Source organism: Drosophila takahashii, chromosome 2R, assembly GCF_030179915.1.
Source record: "Drosophila takahashii strain IR98-3 E-12201 chromosome 2R, DtakHiC1v2, whole genome shotgun sequence".
NCBI classification, from domain to species: Eukaryota; Metazoa; Arthropoda; class Insecta; order Diptera; family Drosophilidae; genus Drosophila; species Drosophila takahashii.
The window spans coordinates 13,370,502-13,387,659 of NC_091679.1; the positions used below are offsets into that span (position 1 = coordinate 13,370,502).

General features: G+C 37.5%; 1 protein-coding gene across 3 annotated transcripts in view; it reads left to right on the forward strand.

The window, feature by feature from the left end:
- LOC138912337 (techylectin-5B-like) overlaps positions 1–17,158 on the forward strand; it is a 346,886-nt gene that overhangs the window by 82,766 nt on the left and 246,962 nt on the right. For 2 of the 3 annotated variants that reach the window (XM_070212977.1, XM_070212978.1), the window contains exons 2-3: positions 3,336–4,343; positions 4,397–4,700. The exons of the other annotated variant lie outside the window; for it this stretch is intronic. In XM_070212977.1, the coding sequence (XP_070069078.1) occupies positions 3,336–4,343; positions 4,397–4,700 (1,312 nt within the window). The remainder of the gene's footprint in view (positions 1–3,335; positions 4,344–4,396; positions 4,701–17,158) is intronic. 3 annotated transcript variants of the gene reach the window in all.

The following is a 17,158-nucleotide window of genomic DNA, read 5'->3' on the forward strand; positions in this document are numbered from 1 at the left end:
TAAACAAACAATCACAAAACAAAATAAAAACTCAGAGCACAATGGTAATAACAACCGATCACAAGCGAGGCTAAGACTGACATCGCATATAACTAACTGGCTAAAGACTAACTAACTAAAGACAAAAGGACTCACCAAAACCCTCAAGCAAGAAGAAGAGCTTGCGCAGCGCCAAAAAAGACTCTAAGTGGCGACCGAATAACCTCAAATCTGAATGGGTGAGTTATAACCCCAATGAAGTGGATAATTATAATAATTATAATTGAACTTTCAAACTGCGCAGTGGAAGTTATATGCAAACTGTTTACCGTGACCACAAACCTGGAAACTACCCCAAAAAATCGAAAAAGTTTATTGCTCACACAAAATTTGATCACCGTACAGTCCAATAAGTGTACTATCGTGCCTGTCCAAATTACTGGCAAATGCTTGCTCACGCATAGGAAATCAATACGTTATCCCGGCACATCAATTTGGGTTTTCTAGAAGGCCACGAAACCATTGAGGCCAATAGGTCAACAGGATAACATCAGAAATTATTTATCGACGTCCCTCCGGCGTTCGACCGATTGTGGTTTGAAGGCCTTATGCATAAAACCATAATATACCATGCGTAACGATCTAGTTTCGGGAGGGAAGTTAACTTCGGCCAGCCGAAGATTATATACCCTTGTAGGTATGCAGGTTTGTAGGTAAAATGTTGTTTTTACATTGTCAAAAATCAAAAAGCCTACTTCCTATAAAGTTTTTTCTATTATTTTGATAATTATTCCTATGGCAGCCATAACATATAGTGGTCCGATCCGGCTCGTTCCGACATACGTACTACCTGCAATAGAAAGAAGACTTTTGGGAAAGTTTCATCGCGATAGCTTTGAAACTGAAAGACTAGTTCGCAAAGAAACGGACAGACGGACATGGCTAGATGGACTCGACTATTGAAGCTGATCAAGAATGTATATACTTTATGTGGTCGGAAACGTCTCCTTCACTGCGTTGCAAACATCTGACTGAAATTATAATACCCTCTGCAAGGGTATAAAAAAACTCGATCTGATTACCTTAAGAAACATCTTAACTAATGGACATTTTTATACCCGTTACTCGTAGAGTAAAAGGGTATATTAGATTCGTGCAAAAGTATGTAACAGCTAGAAGGAAGCGTTTCCGACCCCATAAAGTATATATATTCTTGATCAGGTGCACTAGCCGAGTCGATCTAGCCATGTCCGTCTGTCCGTCTGTCTGTCTGTCCGTCTGTCCGTCTGTCCGTCTGTCCGTCTGTCCGTCTGTATGAACGCTGAGATCTCAGAAACTACAAAAGCTAGAAGGTTGAGATTTTCCACAAATATTCTTTGGCTTCCTACGCAGCGCAAGTTTATTTTAGCCGAGCGCCACGCCCCCTCTAACGCCCACAATCGCCCACTAACGATTTTAAAATGGGTCCTGCGCCCACATCTTTAAAGATTTCCGAGAAGTATAAATGCAATTTTGTTGTGTATATTTATACCTATCGAAATGTAGAAGACATTTTTCAAATCGGACCATTCATTAAAAAGTTATACGCATTCAAAATATCTACATATATCTATCTTCCTCGCACTCCCTTTAGCTGAGTTACTATTATTAGTCGGGACACCAACCCGCGTTCGCACTTCTTTTAGCTGAGTGACGGGTATTAGATAGTCGGGACACCAACCCGACTATAGCGTTCTCTCTTGTTTTTTGTTTCATTTTGTTATGCTGTTCACTGCAAAGCCTCTTTTTTTTGGAGGCGGCTACGGCCGCAGACGGCTCCTTATACCCGTTACATGTAGAGTAAAAGGGTATATTGTATTCGTGCAAAAGTATGTAACAGCTAGAAGGAAGCATTTCCGACCCTATAAAGTATATATATTCTTGATCAGGGTCACTAGCCGAGTCGATATAGCCATGTCCGTCTGTCCGTCTGTCTGTCTGTCTGTCCGTATGAACGCTGAGATCTCGGAAACTATAAAAGTTAGAAGATTGACATTTTGCATGCGGATTCTAGGAGTTCCTACGCAGCGCAAGTTTGTTTCAAAGGGGTGCCACGCCCCCTCTAACGCCCACAATAGCTTATATACGATTTTAAAAATTTCAATATTTCGTAAAAGTAACAAGAGAGAACGCTATAGTCGGGTGCCCCGACTATCAGATACCCGTTACTCAGCTAAAGGGAGTGCGAAAGAGATGGAGAAAAACTTTGATCCGCCGTAACTTTTTAACGAATGGTCCGATTTAAAAAATTTCTTCTACATTTCGATAGGTATTGATAAACACAATAAAACTGCATTTTTACTTTTCCAAAATATTGAAATTTTTAAAATCGTATATAAGCGATTGTGGGCGTTAGAGGGGGCGTGGCACCCTTTTGAAACAAACTTGCGCTGCGTAGGAACTCCTAGAATCTGCATGCAAAATGTCAATCTTCTAGCTTTTATAGTTTCCGAGATCTCAGCGTTCATACAGACAGACAGACAGACAGACAGACAGACAGACAGACAGACAGACAGACAGACGGACAGACAGACGGACAGACGGACATGGCTAGATCGACTCGGCTAGTGATCCCGATCAAGAATATATATAGTTTATAGGGTCGGAAACGCTTCCTTCTACCTGTTACATAGTTTTGCACGAATCTAATATACCCTTTTACTCTACGAGTAACGGGTATAAAAATGCACCATTCGTTAAAAAGTTACGGCGGATCAAGGTTTTTATATCCATCTCCTTCGCACTCCCTTTAGTTGAGTAACGGGTATCTAATAGTCGGGGCACCCGACTATAGCGTTCTCTCCTGTTTTTTAATTTTTTTCAATGAAAATTTCAGAAAATATAGTTTAAGTGTTGTACTTTGATATAATAATAAAATAATAAATCTAACATTAACCGTATCGTGTGAAAAAATTCATGAAAATATGACTTTTTTTTTGGCCGAATTAACCATAATGACAATGATGAGTTTAAGTTTATATTCATCCTACACTTAAATTTTCTGACCACATTGACCGGGTTGAGTCCGTGCCAAAAAATACTTAATATTTGCACTACGGGGACTGGGATACAAGCCTAATACCACCATCCAACATTATAAATGTTGCTGAGCAACTCGGTATTTTTCAGTACTTTTAGGAAGCGCCGACCTCGGGAAATTTAAAATCGAAAAGAAAACAAGAAAGAACGCTATAGTCGGGTTGGTGTCCCGACTATCAAATACCCGTCACCCAGCTAAAGGGAGTGCGAATTTGTATATGTCTAATACTTACACCCTATAATATACCAAATTATATTTGACGTTCATCTTTTTTCAGGGAACAACAGTTATTAAACATATTTGAAATTATAATAAGCACCCTTGACGGAAAACTGAAGCGTATTGACCGTCTTGACGAAACAGTAGATCTTATAATGAAAAATATGGAAACCATGCAAAATCGGGTAGTGAACAACATAGAAAAAACGGATTTAATTATATCTCATCTGCATAATATAGAGAAATCGATTTCCAATGGGATGCCCGAAATACAATCATCTTACTCGGAAATAAGCAATCAAACCACGAAACAAGCCAAAAATTCGTCGACCTTAATAAAAGATCAAATTGTAAAATTGGATCAAAGAGTAACTGATTTAGATAATAAGCTAGAGGGTCTTAAAGTCCAAATAGATAATAACTTTTTGCAAGTTGAAGACTTTAATGGCGAAGCTAGCGAGAAAAAGCCCGTCACAACACATGTTAATGACATTACAAAATCATTGAGCCATGAAGATATGAGACATGTGTCATCTGAGTTAAGCGAACTTCGCGATTCAACTGACAGCATTGATAAAAAGTTACAGTTTCATATAAATATCGTTTCTGAAAATATTGGAAGAATGATGAGTATGATGCATGACATTCACTTTGCTGTGGTTGATAGTAATAAACCATTTAAAAATCTAAATGTAACTACCGTACAGCCACCGACAAAATCAAGCAAACTGGATGTTCTAGTTAAGCAAATAAGACCAATGGTTGCCGTATCTGAAAAAATTGATGAGGTTTGGGACGTCGTGGTAGACACAAAATCAACTGTGGATCATCTTCTCCCCAAGTCTGCTGCTCTTTTAACACAAACTCAACGCCAGGAACGTGCAATAGATGAAATCCATCAAGATCTTAAGACCAAAACCAATCTGATTATCAATAACTTAGATATAGTTGAGAAAAGATTAAAAAAACAGGAGAATTACGTTCAAATATTAGCTAATCTTCCGGAGCATCCTGAGATGACAACAGAAAAAGCGCTTACCCGTTTTCTGGAAAACGAGTCAAAAAAGTAAAATGTTTTCTATTTGATTACTTTATTCTCTAACCAATCTATCTTTTAAGCCACTCTGTTATTGATGAAATTTTAAAAAGATCGAATTCATCTTTGTCCCTCCCCTACATTCAACCGTCCATAGTGACCACCTCATTGCCTACACTGCTTGCACCCTCAACTGAAGATATAGTGCTTAGTCAATTACATTCAACTTCAACAAACACCAACGTCACTTACAATAACGGATCTTTAGCCAATGGATCTAAATCTGGAACCCGAAAAGACGGAATTATTTTTCCAAGCATAAAAAAAAAGCCAGCTTTTATAAATACCACGATGGCCAATGATATTTTAGCTCTAAAGGATGTTAAAGTAAGTGTTAAATTAAACTTATAACAAATAGGAGTGTTAAAGTGAGTGATAAATATTTTTATAATAGTCTGAACTCAAAAATATAAAGAGAACTAAGTTATTTCAAGTAATAGAGGGCTCAAATAGTCCAAGGGCATCAATAGTATGTGGCTCTTGTGACCAAACGGCTCGTTTAAATTGCGCGCCATGTTTACTGAAGGTTCCTTAGAACATCAGAGGGCTGCATTAAAAATTTGAGCTTAAAGCGCCATTAGTTGAATAAATTACGAACCAATTTCCGTCAATGTCAAATTCCTGAAAATCGTCTCATTCTGTTCGCTCGCAAGATTGTTAGAAAAATTTTTTTTCTGAAGCCCAATTTTTGGCCCAACGCGTTTCTCTTACTAAATATTTTGTTGGTCTTCAATCTTCGTGGTTTTAAGCAAAACTTCAATCATTCCTTCTGGGGTGGAAATAGTAGATGGTTCTATATGATAACACATGGTCTTTATTTTATTTCTTATGACTTCTGGAGGTTGGTAGAACTATTGGTCATAGTCACAGTATTGGTTTTGCTCATGGTCGTAATTGTAGGCGAGAGTTTTATGAGCTAGATTGCAGTCAAACTGAGCAAAGTGACCTTAGTAGCGGTAACGCGTAATTTTTAAAGAGTAATGGAATTGTAGAAATCAAGGAAGAACAAGAGAGAACGTTATAGTCGTGTTGGTGTCCCGACTATCTAATAATCGTAAACTCAGCTAAAGGAAGTGCGAGAGAGATAGATATATAAGCAATTTTGATTGCGCATAACTTTTTAATTAATGATCCGATTTGAAACATGTCTTCTGAATATACACAGCCGAGTTGCATTTAAACATCTCGGAAATTTTTAAAGGTGTGGGCGCCAGACACATTTAAACATCGTTAGTGATCGATTGTGGGCGTTAGAGGGGGCGTGGCGCTCGGCTGAAATAAACTTGCGCTGCGTAGGAAGCCCAAGAATATGTGAGGGAAATCTCAAACATCCAGCTTTTGTAGTTTCCGAGATCTCACTGAGATCATCTCAGCGTTCATACGGACGGACAGACGGACATGGCTAGATCGACTCGGCTAGTGATCAAGAATATATATGCTTTATGGGGTCGGAAACGCTTCCTTCTCTCTTTTACATACTTTTGCACGAATACAATATACCCTTTTAATCTACGAGTACCCCATAATCTACAAGTAACAAGTATAAAAACACAACAAATGTACTCCATTTTAGATCAAAGGAAAAGTGTCCAAAGAGACCAATAAAATTTTATGAAAATTATCTCTTTTACTCTATACCGTTGGGGCTAGACCAGCTTGACAAGTATATTGACATTTTGCAACATTCCTCGAAGGCTTTGCAATTGACTTCAAAATAATGAAGGAAAAAGTTATAGCCAAAAGAACAGCCTTTGCGGTGATACCAGTCTCATTTCAATGACTCTTTATTTATAAATGGGTCACTCTCCCCTACTATTTGGATACCAAACGGATTATCTAACGCTGTTGTTGCTTGATGCAAAATTGATAAACTAAAATCGTTGTCTTTACTATTAGGTCTTGCAAATATAACAATTTTATTTTACCACTTCGTGAAGAATTGATGAAGCAACTTGAAGATAATTATTTTTTTCGGAAATCACGCGAATTTTTTAAATTTAAAATTCTCTTAAAAATACTAAATTAAAAAATTAAAATTTTTTTAAAATATTTTTCTGAAAGATATTGAGATGTCCCACAAAATATTTAAATTTCTCACGAGTCTCAAGTGCTGCATAACTTAAAAATCTGAGCTTAATTAGAAAAATATTTTTAAAAAATAAACGGTAAGAAAAAAACCCATCCTTATATTTTAATCATCTATCAAAAAAAAAATTTTTCATTTGATTCTGAGATTTGACGTGGAATGAGCCATATAGGAATACACACATACATACGTACATATGGGCACTTCCACCAAAAGGTCCACCAAGCCAAAAACCTTGAAACTTGAATAAAACAGATTTCCACATGATTTTGCTCCGATATTAGTTTCTAAATAGTTTGATCTTAAGCTTAACTAAAAAAGTTGGAGTATAGTTTGATTATATTTATGACAAACGCCACCAAAATACACAAAAATCAGTTTTAGGCTATTTTTTTGTTATTTTTCGGACCTGTGTTCAGTTGTTAATTTATCCATTAGGAATGCTAATATGTGACATTTTTTTGCACTAAATGCTTCATGTACATGTTAAACTATTAAGTTAAAAGCAAAACATCCGGCAATTGAGGGATAGAGGTAAAGAAATCCACTTTAAAAAACAGTCGGAAAAAATGTCCCGAGCGACATGTCCCGAGCGAATGTGTTTGAAACTGCATACCAAAAAAATGGCAAACAATTTTTGAGTAAAAAAAAAAAAATCGCATTCAAATATTTCATCAGAATTCGCTAAATTCTGTTGTTGAATGAACTTCCCCGAAACCCACTTCTATTTTTGTCCCGAGCGAATACGGCAGTTTTTTAACGATACCTTAAAAACTAAAAATGGTCAAAATCAAGATTTTTACACAAAATGAAGCTTGGGAAGAGTGAAAAGCCCATTATTAAAATTAAAATCCATTTTTTTTCCAAATTTTTTTCAACTTTAAAGGTGTGCAAACGTCCCGAGCGACAATATGGAAGTGCCCATATGCATTTATGTACTTAAAAAACTAAAATGTAATTTATGAGTGCACAAATAACATTCTAATTTAATATTCGCACAACGTTGATAATCTGAAAATTGTACCAGCCAGAACCTACCTACAAAAAATTTAAAAAATTGGTTTTAAATTGTGTTAAATGCACAAAGAAACTTTTTGGAAAATGTAGTCTCCCAAAGGCTTACAGGTTGAATTACACCCACAGCTTTCACCCAAGATTTGGAGCTTTATGTGCGTTTGTTTTTTTAATTTTTTTAACGTTCTTTTGGGGGTCATAATAAAAAAAATCTGCATTCGCTTAGATAACCAAAATGATAGATTTAGAGCCCTTTTCTCATCCGCCTGTTAAATTTAGAGTAGGGTTAAACCTCTGATTTTCCATACGATTTCAAGGTTTTAACCCTACTTTAAATTTAACAAACGGACGAGAAAACGGTCCTTAGGCTACCAGAACGGTTGAGTTAAGGTGGGAATAAGGTGAGGCTAATGCGGGCTAAGTTGTGGCTAAGGGGTACTAGATAGAAAGGTGACACACAAGTTTTATTAAAAAAAAAGAAGTTAAAGTAAGTAAGTATAGTAAGGAAATATTTTAAAGTTAGGTTTGCTAAGGAGGGAAAAAATTGGTGTTAAGGTGGAGAAAGGTGGTTAAAATTATGTTAATTCGTCGTGAAGGTTGAGTATGGACGGGTTACACTAGGGTTAAGACGAGAAAATTGTGTAAAAAGCATTAAGGTGCTGAAAAAGTGTGCCATGACTAAGATTAAAAAAGGAAAGAGGTGGGGTTAAGGTGAGGTAATATTGGAGTAAATGCGGTTTAAGGTAAGGTATAATATGGTTAGAAAGATATGGTTAGAATATTAGTGCGTTCTAGGTGGGTTTACTGTTTAGCTAAGGTTAGGCGGGATTTTACTCGGATATTAATTTGAATTTGGAAATATGAAAAAACCAGCTTTGCTTATAGTAGCGGACAACGGCGCTTCGGGTATTGCTAGTTTATGATAATGTTATGCAATGAGACACGATTGCAGATAAAAGGTTCTTATTATGTAATTAAAGTATTTAAGGGATGCGCAAAGGGGGAAAAGGTCTTGCCTGCCGTTTAAGTTTAAGAGACTACAATTTCCTCTAAAACTTTGCTTTGCAATAGCAATAAATTAATTGCAAGGGCAGACTTTGAAGATGGCTGGACTAGACCTTAAAGAAAATTGCTTCTTTCATGGACAATTTTATGTCGCATGCTCTAGAGTTAGCTCTGCCTGCAGCCTTATGATTCTCGCTCCTTTTACAAATGTGGTTTACACAAAGGTTTTAAAGTAATCATGTTACAAAGAAGAAAGGATGCTAGGATGCTTATACCCTTGCAGATCAATCCTATTAATTTACGCATCAGAAAAATGTTAAATTTCCTATTATTTCTTATTAATTTTCCGATCGTACCTATGGCAGCTGATATGATATGATATAGTAGTTCTATTTTGATGAAATTAAAATCGAAATTCGGAAATATTTAAAAATAGTCATATCCCAGAGTAGACGAGAATACAATAAAAACCAACGAAGCAATAAATTATTTCCCATTATACTATTATTAATTTTCGGATCGTTCCTATGGCAGCTATATGATATAGTCGTCCGATTTTGATCAAATTTAATTTAAAATTCAGAATTAGATAAAAAACTGTATTTCCAAAAGTAGGAGGTTATACGTTAAATAACACCCAAGATATAATTTTTATAACCTTGCAAATGGGAATAATTAGGGTGTTCAATTGCGTTGCAAACTCTGTAAAGTGTAAAAGTGTAAATCAATTCCAACAACAATTTCTATACAAAAAAGTTTTAAAGGCCTACTTTTGAAAACTATTTTGTATAGAAATTGTTGTTGGAATTGATTTACACTTTTACACTTTACAACGTTTGCAATATAAGCTTCGGCTGGCCGAAGGTAGCTTCCTTTCTTGTTTTTTAAATATTTCTGAATTTCGAATTAAATATTTAAAAAATCGAACGACTATATTATATAGCTGCCATGGGAACGATCGAAAAATTAATGGGTAATTAATTGGAAACAAATTATAGCTCCGTTGGTTTTTATTGTATTCTCTTCTACTCTAGGATATGATTTTTTTTTAATATTTCGGAATTTCGAAATGAATTTAACTAAAATCGGACGACTATATTATATAGCTACTATAGGAAACGACAGAAAAATTAATGACAAAACAAGAAAGGAAGCTACCTTCGGCCAGCCGAAGCTTATATACCCTTGCAGATAAAAAAATGCTCACTCGGTGCAGTTCCAGGGATTCCAGATTCAGCGTTTCTATTTATTTAAATATTGTTTTTAAGTAGTCAAGAATGAAAACGCCTACTTCCTACAAAGTACTATGGGGCATTCGACCTGTTTTTTTTGGCATAAATGTGTTTTTTACAAGTATTTAAATTTTTGAAACATTATTGGAAACGTATTAAGAATAGATCAAAATGAAATGTTACATACCGCAAATGTTAAGTTAACAGTCCAATGTTAAAATAAGAGCTGTTAAAGTCAGGCGCAGCAAGCGAACACAAAGTGTTCATACTTTGCTTGATTTTGCAGTGCATATATAAATTAATATCTCTTCAACGACAAGACGTAGAACCATAAAACTTGAAATGGATATTCATTAAAACTGTCCTTACTTCTTGTAAATACTACTGTGATGCTTATTTCGTGAGTGTATTTGTAGCAATGGCTTCATATACCAAGTAGTCTCTCTTAAAGGTTTGGAAAAAAAAAGCTCAACTTGGAATAGAGATTAGAAGAAATGTTGAAATTTGTTGAGCCTGTGGGTTGAATCATTTTAAAGGGGGGTCAATTCTCGATTCGGGACAGCCAGTCTTAATGTGCACTTTTTGCGACTTTAAGAGAAATTCAGTTTTTACGGCACTGCCAAAAATGGTCAAATTAACACTTTATTTGTCTTCTTCTTGTTTTGTAAGATGAAATGTTAAATAAATTTAATGCAAAAGTCTTCGCCATAACATTATATTTGATTTAAAAACATTCCGCGTCTTATTTTCATGGAAAATATTTTTTTATACGGCATATCCAGTATTTGGCATACAAAAATGTCGGATTTTACAGGAAAAAGTCAATATCTCTTTAAAGAAGAAAGTTTTCAAAAAAATGTTTTTTTGTTAGTTTTAATATGTTTCTTCATTATTAGAAACCATAAAAGAAAAAATTTTTTTTGTAGGTTTAAGAAAAAAAAAAGTCGTTTTTTTTGAATAAATTTATTTTAGTGTTTAATTTTTGTTCAAAAAGATGTATTTAATTATTATAAACATATTTCAAAAAACCAAACTCAAAAAAGTTGCTTTGTTTTGGGATCATTAATTAATGCCAAAAAAACAGGTCAAATACCCCATAGTGCAAAGATATAATGAATTTTCTTATATTTCTATGAATATTCCTATGGGAGCCTTAAGATATAATGGTCCGATCCGGCTCGCTCCGACATATGTACTACCTGCAACAGAAAGAAGACTTTTGGGAAAGTTTCATCGCGATAGCTTTAAAACTGAGAGACTAGTTCGCATAGAAACGGACAGACGGATAGACGGACAGATGGACAGACGGACAGACGGGCATGGCTAGATAGACTCGGCTATTGGTGCTAATCAAGAATATATATACTTTATGTGGTCGGAAAAGTCTCCTTCACTGCGTTGCAAACATCTGACTGAAATTATAATACCCTCTACAAGGGTATAACAATACGGAAATTAAAATGTTAGCGATAGGAATGATCTGCAATTGTATGTAAGCTTCGGCTGGCCGAAGCTATCTTCCTTTCTTGTTTTTTTTTAATATTTCTGAATTTCGAAATAAATGTTAAACAAGAAAGGAAGCTACCTTCGGCCAGCCGAAGCTTATATACCCTTGCAGATAGAAGAATACTTACTCGGTGCAGTTCCAGGGTTTCCAGACTCAGCGTTTCAATTTATTTAAATTTTGTTTTTAAGTAGTCAAGAATCAAAACGCCTACTTCCTACAAAGTTACAATGAATTTTCTTATATTTCTATGAATATTCCTATGGGAGCCTTAAGATATAGTGGTCCGATCCGGCTCGCTCCGACATATGTACTACCTGCAATAGAAAGAAGACTTTCGGGAAAGTTTCATCGCGATAGCTTTAAAACTGAGAGACTAGTTCGCATAGAAATGACAGACGGACAGACGGACATGGCTAGATAGACTCGGCTATTGGTACTGATCAAGAATATATATACTTTATGTAGTCGGAAAAGTCTCCTTCACTGCGTTGCAAACTTCTGACTGAAATTATAATACCCTCTGCAAGGGTATAAAAAAAACAATAGTAGCGTCACTCCTAGCAAAATAACTGCCAAACTAAAGAATAAAATGACATGAAATTTTAACAGCTGTTTCTCAAAGGTTAGTATTAACAGAAAACAAGAAAGAAAGCTAGCCTCGGCAATCATTCCTATTAACTTACAAAAACATTAAATTTATATTCACTTGCTTGTATGTTAAAACAATCGAAACTTTAGCTGCTTTTTAATCCTTCCTATGGAAGCTATATAATATAAGTTTAATTCGAAATTTTGAAATGTTAAAGAAAAACAAGAGAGAACGCTATAGTCGGGTTGGTGTCCCGACTATTTAATACCCGTCACTCAGCTAAAGCGAACGATGTACTCGGGTTGGTGTCCCGACTATAATCGTAGCTCAGCTAAAGGGAGTGCGAGGGAAATAGATATATATAGGTCCGATTTGAAAAATGTCTTCTACATTTTGATAGGTATAAATATACACAACAAAATTGCATTTATACTTCTCGGAAATCTTTAAAGATGTGGGCGCAGGACACATTTTAAAATCGCTAGTGGACGATTGTGGGCGTTACAGGGGGCGTGGCGCTCGGCTGAAATAAACTTGCGCTGCGTAGGAGGCCCAAGAATATGTGTGGAAAATCTCAACCTTCTAGCTTGTGTAGTTTCCGATATCTCAGAGTTAATCCAGACGGACAGACAGGGATTTCGGAAAAGTATAAATGCAATTTTGTTGTGTATATTTATACCTATCGAAATGTAGAAGACATTTTTCAAATCGGACCTATATATATCTATTTCCCTCGCACTCCCTTTAGCTGAGCTACGATTATAGTCGGGACACCAACCCGAGTACAGCGTTTTTCAAATCGGACCATTCATCATTATATGTCCATCTCCCTCGCACTCCATTTAGCTGGGTGACGGGTATTTGATAGTCGGGACGGACAGACGGACATGGCTATATCGACTCGGCTAGTGACCCTGATCAAGAATATATACACTTTATAGGGTCGGAAACGCTTCCTTTTCCCTGTTACATACCTTTGCACGAATACAATATACCCTTTTACTCTACAAGTAACGGGTATAAAAAGAAAAGGGGTGTGTTCAAGCCTACGCACGACAAAAGTGAAACTTCTAGTATTCCTCTCTCGTTTATCATTTTATGGACCGACCTGGAAATATAAACATGTAATTTGTCTTATTTTTCTTCTCGATCGGTTTGTTTACCTTTGAAAGTCGACAGCTGTGCGGTGCAGTCTAAAGGGTGAGAGGTGTGTGCAGCTTAATTGATGTCACAGAAATGATTTCGGCTTAAAAATCGTATTCTCACACAAGCTCTCTACTTTGTGCGTGCGCATGTTGCAACTATATTGTAGCGAGCAAAGTACTTTACTTATTTACTTCATCAAATACACACTTATTAATCTCAACATTTGGTTGACAACGGCCTGCATACCGGCCATGCTAAAATGCTGACTATGCAAGCTAAGGTTTTGGATAATGAGGCAATGCAGTTGCCGGCCTTATCCTCCGCCTGTACAGCCCGTGCAGGGGGTTGACACCGTGGCACGTCGCTGCTTACGGAGATGTTGGTCCTTAGATGGGTGTTGCGGCAAGTTGGTGCCCACAACAACCAGTCACCTTGTGATCGCCTCGGTTGCTATAGAGTGCGAATCGAGACGCTGCTGACCTTCCTCGTGTAATTGAACAAGCCGATTGCTGGGTCCTAGCTTCGGCTCTGATACTCGCAGTGACAAAGAACAAATATCGTTCAATTTAGAAGTGCCTTTATTGTTTGGCGGTCAGCGAAGAACTGACTTAAAGTCAGTGACTTTACAAAGTGAGAGAAATTAAACTTAACCCTAGCTCGCACGGATCACGACCGATGTAAGTCTTCGTGTCCCGTTTATCTTCGTGCACTGCCCAACTTCTCTTGCAGCTCACCGTTGTTTTGTTAACTACTCCCCTTCTTTTAAAAAATGGACGTCCTCGGCCATGTCCATGTTAGAAAGGCTGCGCTTCGCCGACTGTTGATAAGCCTTAAAAATCTTTGTTTCGCAGCACGCGAAACAGATTGACGCCGCTGCTATCTATTTTAAGCATTTGCAACTCCGATATATGCTGCAGGTTTCCTTCGTTTAGCTAGTAAAGAAAGGGCAGGCTTCAAAAGGGGTAGTGTCATATTGCATTTCGTTGACGTGGAGAGCTTGCTTTTGGGAGCGTTCAAATTGGTGGAAAGTAATTGGCATATCTTTATAACGGGTGCTAGTCGCTGGGCTGAGCTGACCAAAGGGTCCAAGTGGATAGTAGCACATTCCTTGACGTGATAGCGAGGATTTCAGTTTTAACCTCCGCTACAATGTCTTCATCGATGTAAGAAATGCGGGCGGTTTGTGCAATTGGAAATAACATCGTATTGTCTACTATAAAAACTAAAATAAGTGGTACAAAATTCAGTGATTTCTTACTATCTAGTGATTTCATGTTAGCCACATTAAGCAGCTGTCTAAGCTAACCTCTGTGATACCTTCTTTCAGAATCGCTTTTGGGATATTAGAGTCAACTTTGCCAAATCCAAAACACTTATTTTAGGGAGACTGAGGGCAATCCAGATGTTTTTATATTTAAATTTAACGAGCAACGCCATTGCTGATAAGATACTGCATAGATGACGACATTTAAATCATTAATTTGTGGAATGCTGTATTATTGTACTGACCCTGGTTGTGTAAGCGTTTATCTGAGCTTGCGTTTTAAAATTTATGGTTAGTCGCTACCTTACCTTACCTACCTTACCTCTTCAACCTGATACAGCAAGCCTAGGCAAAAATGATGTATGTGGCCCTTATCGAATGTTGTCCTTGCGGACCACCCTCCCCTTAATTAGGACAGGTGTCCCAATATCAGCATCGACCTTGTTCTCGACATACAGAGGCGTAAGTTTGTCCCCCAATCTCTTATTGGTTTTTACTAAAACCATTTCACCTACCTCAAATACCCTGTTCTGCCGAGCTGGATTATTTTGATCCAACTGCTCTTGCTGTGCCTTCTTTAGGTTCATGATTATAACCGGGCCTAATTCAGCGCCAGCATAAATGATCTCAATAGGTTTCTTGTTTGTAATAGAGTGAAATGACCTGTTATATTCTATGGCCGCCTAAAGGAATAATTGAGTGACATCGTCTATCTTCCTTTCCAATTTTAGACACCTGGCAATCTCTATAAGAGTGCTGTGGAACCTTTCCACTTGACCATTCGATGTACTGTGTAAAGGTGGGGCATTTGCCATATCAATATCGTACATATTTTCAGCATGAATCGTATCGTTTCGGATTTAAATGATGCCTCATTATCGCAATATATTGATTTAACATTAGGGAAAAGGTTGACCAGCTGAAGGATCGGGACCTTTACATCCAATATAGCACACGATGCTATTGGCTGGATGACTGCAAACTTGCTAAATTTATCAACAGCAGTGAGGAAGTACTTTCCCCCTGTTGAGAAGATGTCCATATGTAACATCTCTCCTACGCGCGTTGGTATTGGGGTTATTCCTAACTCCTGCTTTAATAGGTGCCTATTATATTTTGCCTTTTGACAAACTCTGCAGCTTAGAACAATTTCGGCAGCGATTTTACCCATCTTTGGAATATAATAATCTAGCAGCACTTGTTTAATATTCTCCTGAGCAGCCCTGTGGGCCCTGTTATGCTCCACAACTAGTATTTCTTTTTGTTCGTCTGGATAACGTCCGCCACCCAATTCTTGCAGTACCACAACTTAGTGGCAGGGAAGAGCCGAATCAGACCATCCTGAATACGGGCCAGGACTGGAAGCTTGCATTGTATGGCATTCACTACATTGGGCGTTACTACATCTTTCACTAAATCCAGTAATGTCTCCCAATCGGTGAAATCGATTTGATGGCGAGTTTTGGTACCAAACTCTATAAATAGTCGCTTATTCGGAGTGGACGCCTCTTCTAACACAATTTGGTTCTGGAAACAGTTAAGTGGCTTTTCCGTGGCCTCAATGACAAATGTTGACGATTCTTCACTATGAATAGTGGCTTGATCTGATTCTGCTGAGCTTTGCAAAGCATGAATATCTTGTCGCGACAAACCGTCTACCACACAGTTTTCTTTCCCTGGCTTGTAAAAAACCCTTGCGCAGCTCTCTTCAATGCGGGCTTTCCAACGCTTAAGCTTCGAAATTGGATTCTTGTCAGAGACTGTAAATATAAGGGGCTGATGGTCCGTAAATATGTTTATGTCACTTTTCCCATAAAGGTAGTGTCGGAGACTATCCTATCTCGCTCGTTTGTGGCATAATTTAATTCCCTATCTTTCAGCGTTCTGGAAATCATTGTTATAGGCCTGTTTCCCTGAGACAAGACTGCACCTATGCCTAAGGATGACGTCAAATCAAATGGTCGCGTAAAGTCTGGATAATGAAGAATAACGTCCTCTGAAGCAAGGATATTTCTAAGCTTGTCAAATGCGCTTAACTGAGACTTATCAAAGCTCACCTCAATGCCTTTTGAACGGTATTTGCTGACCCTGCCACCTTCACCCTTCAGAATATTCGTCAAAGGTCTCGCTATTGATGCGAAATCCTTGATAGAGCATCTGTAATAGCTTGCTAAGCCCAAGAATGATCTCAGCTCAAACAAATTGCTAGGCTGCTTAAACTCCCTGATGGCTTTGACCTTGTCGTGGATTGTTTTAGTACCCTTTTTTTGTAACAACAAAACCAAGGAAGTCGACACTTTCTTTAAAGAATTGTGACTTTTGCCTGTTGGCTTCTTGCAGGCTCTTTAAAACCTGTCCAATATGGAAAATATAAGACTTTTCAGTCTCTGAAAAGACAATAACGTCGTCCACATAGACGTAACAGATCCTCCCTATCTTATCCCGTAGAACATCGTCTATGGCCTTTTGAAAGATGCTTGAGGCATTTTTCAGACCGAAGGGTAGGCGGCAGAACTCATATTTGCCTCCGTTGACCGAAAAATAAGTCTTCTCCCTGTCCAACTCAGAAAGTTCAATCTGGTGATATCCAGACTTTAAGTCGAGGGTGGTGAAATATTTTGCCATCCCGAGATTTGACAGAATCATATTAATACTCGGCATTGGATATCTATCAGCAATAGTTTTTAAATTTAATTTCCTAAAATCTACTACTAAGCGTTTATTAGGCGATCCCGAAGCGTCGGTGCCTTTTTTATCGACAACCCATATGGGGTTATTGTAGGGAGACCGAGATGGTCGAATAATGCCATTTTAGAGTAGGTCTTCGATTTATCGATTGAAGAAATCGGCAGGGCCCATAGGGAACGGATACAGCTTGGAATAAACCGGCTCATTATCCTCTGTCCGAATAGTCGCCACAACATTTGTATTGAACGGAAATT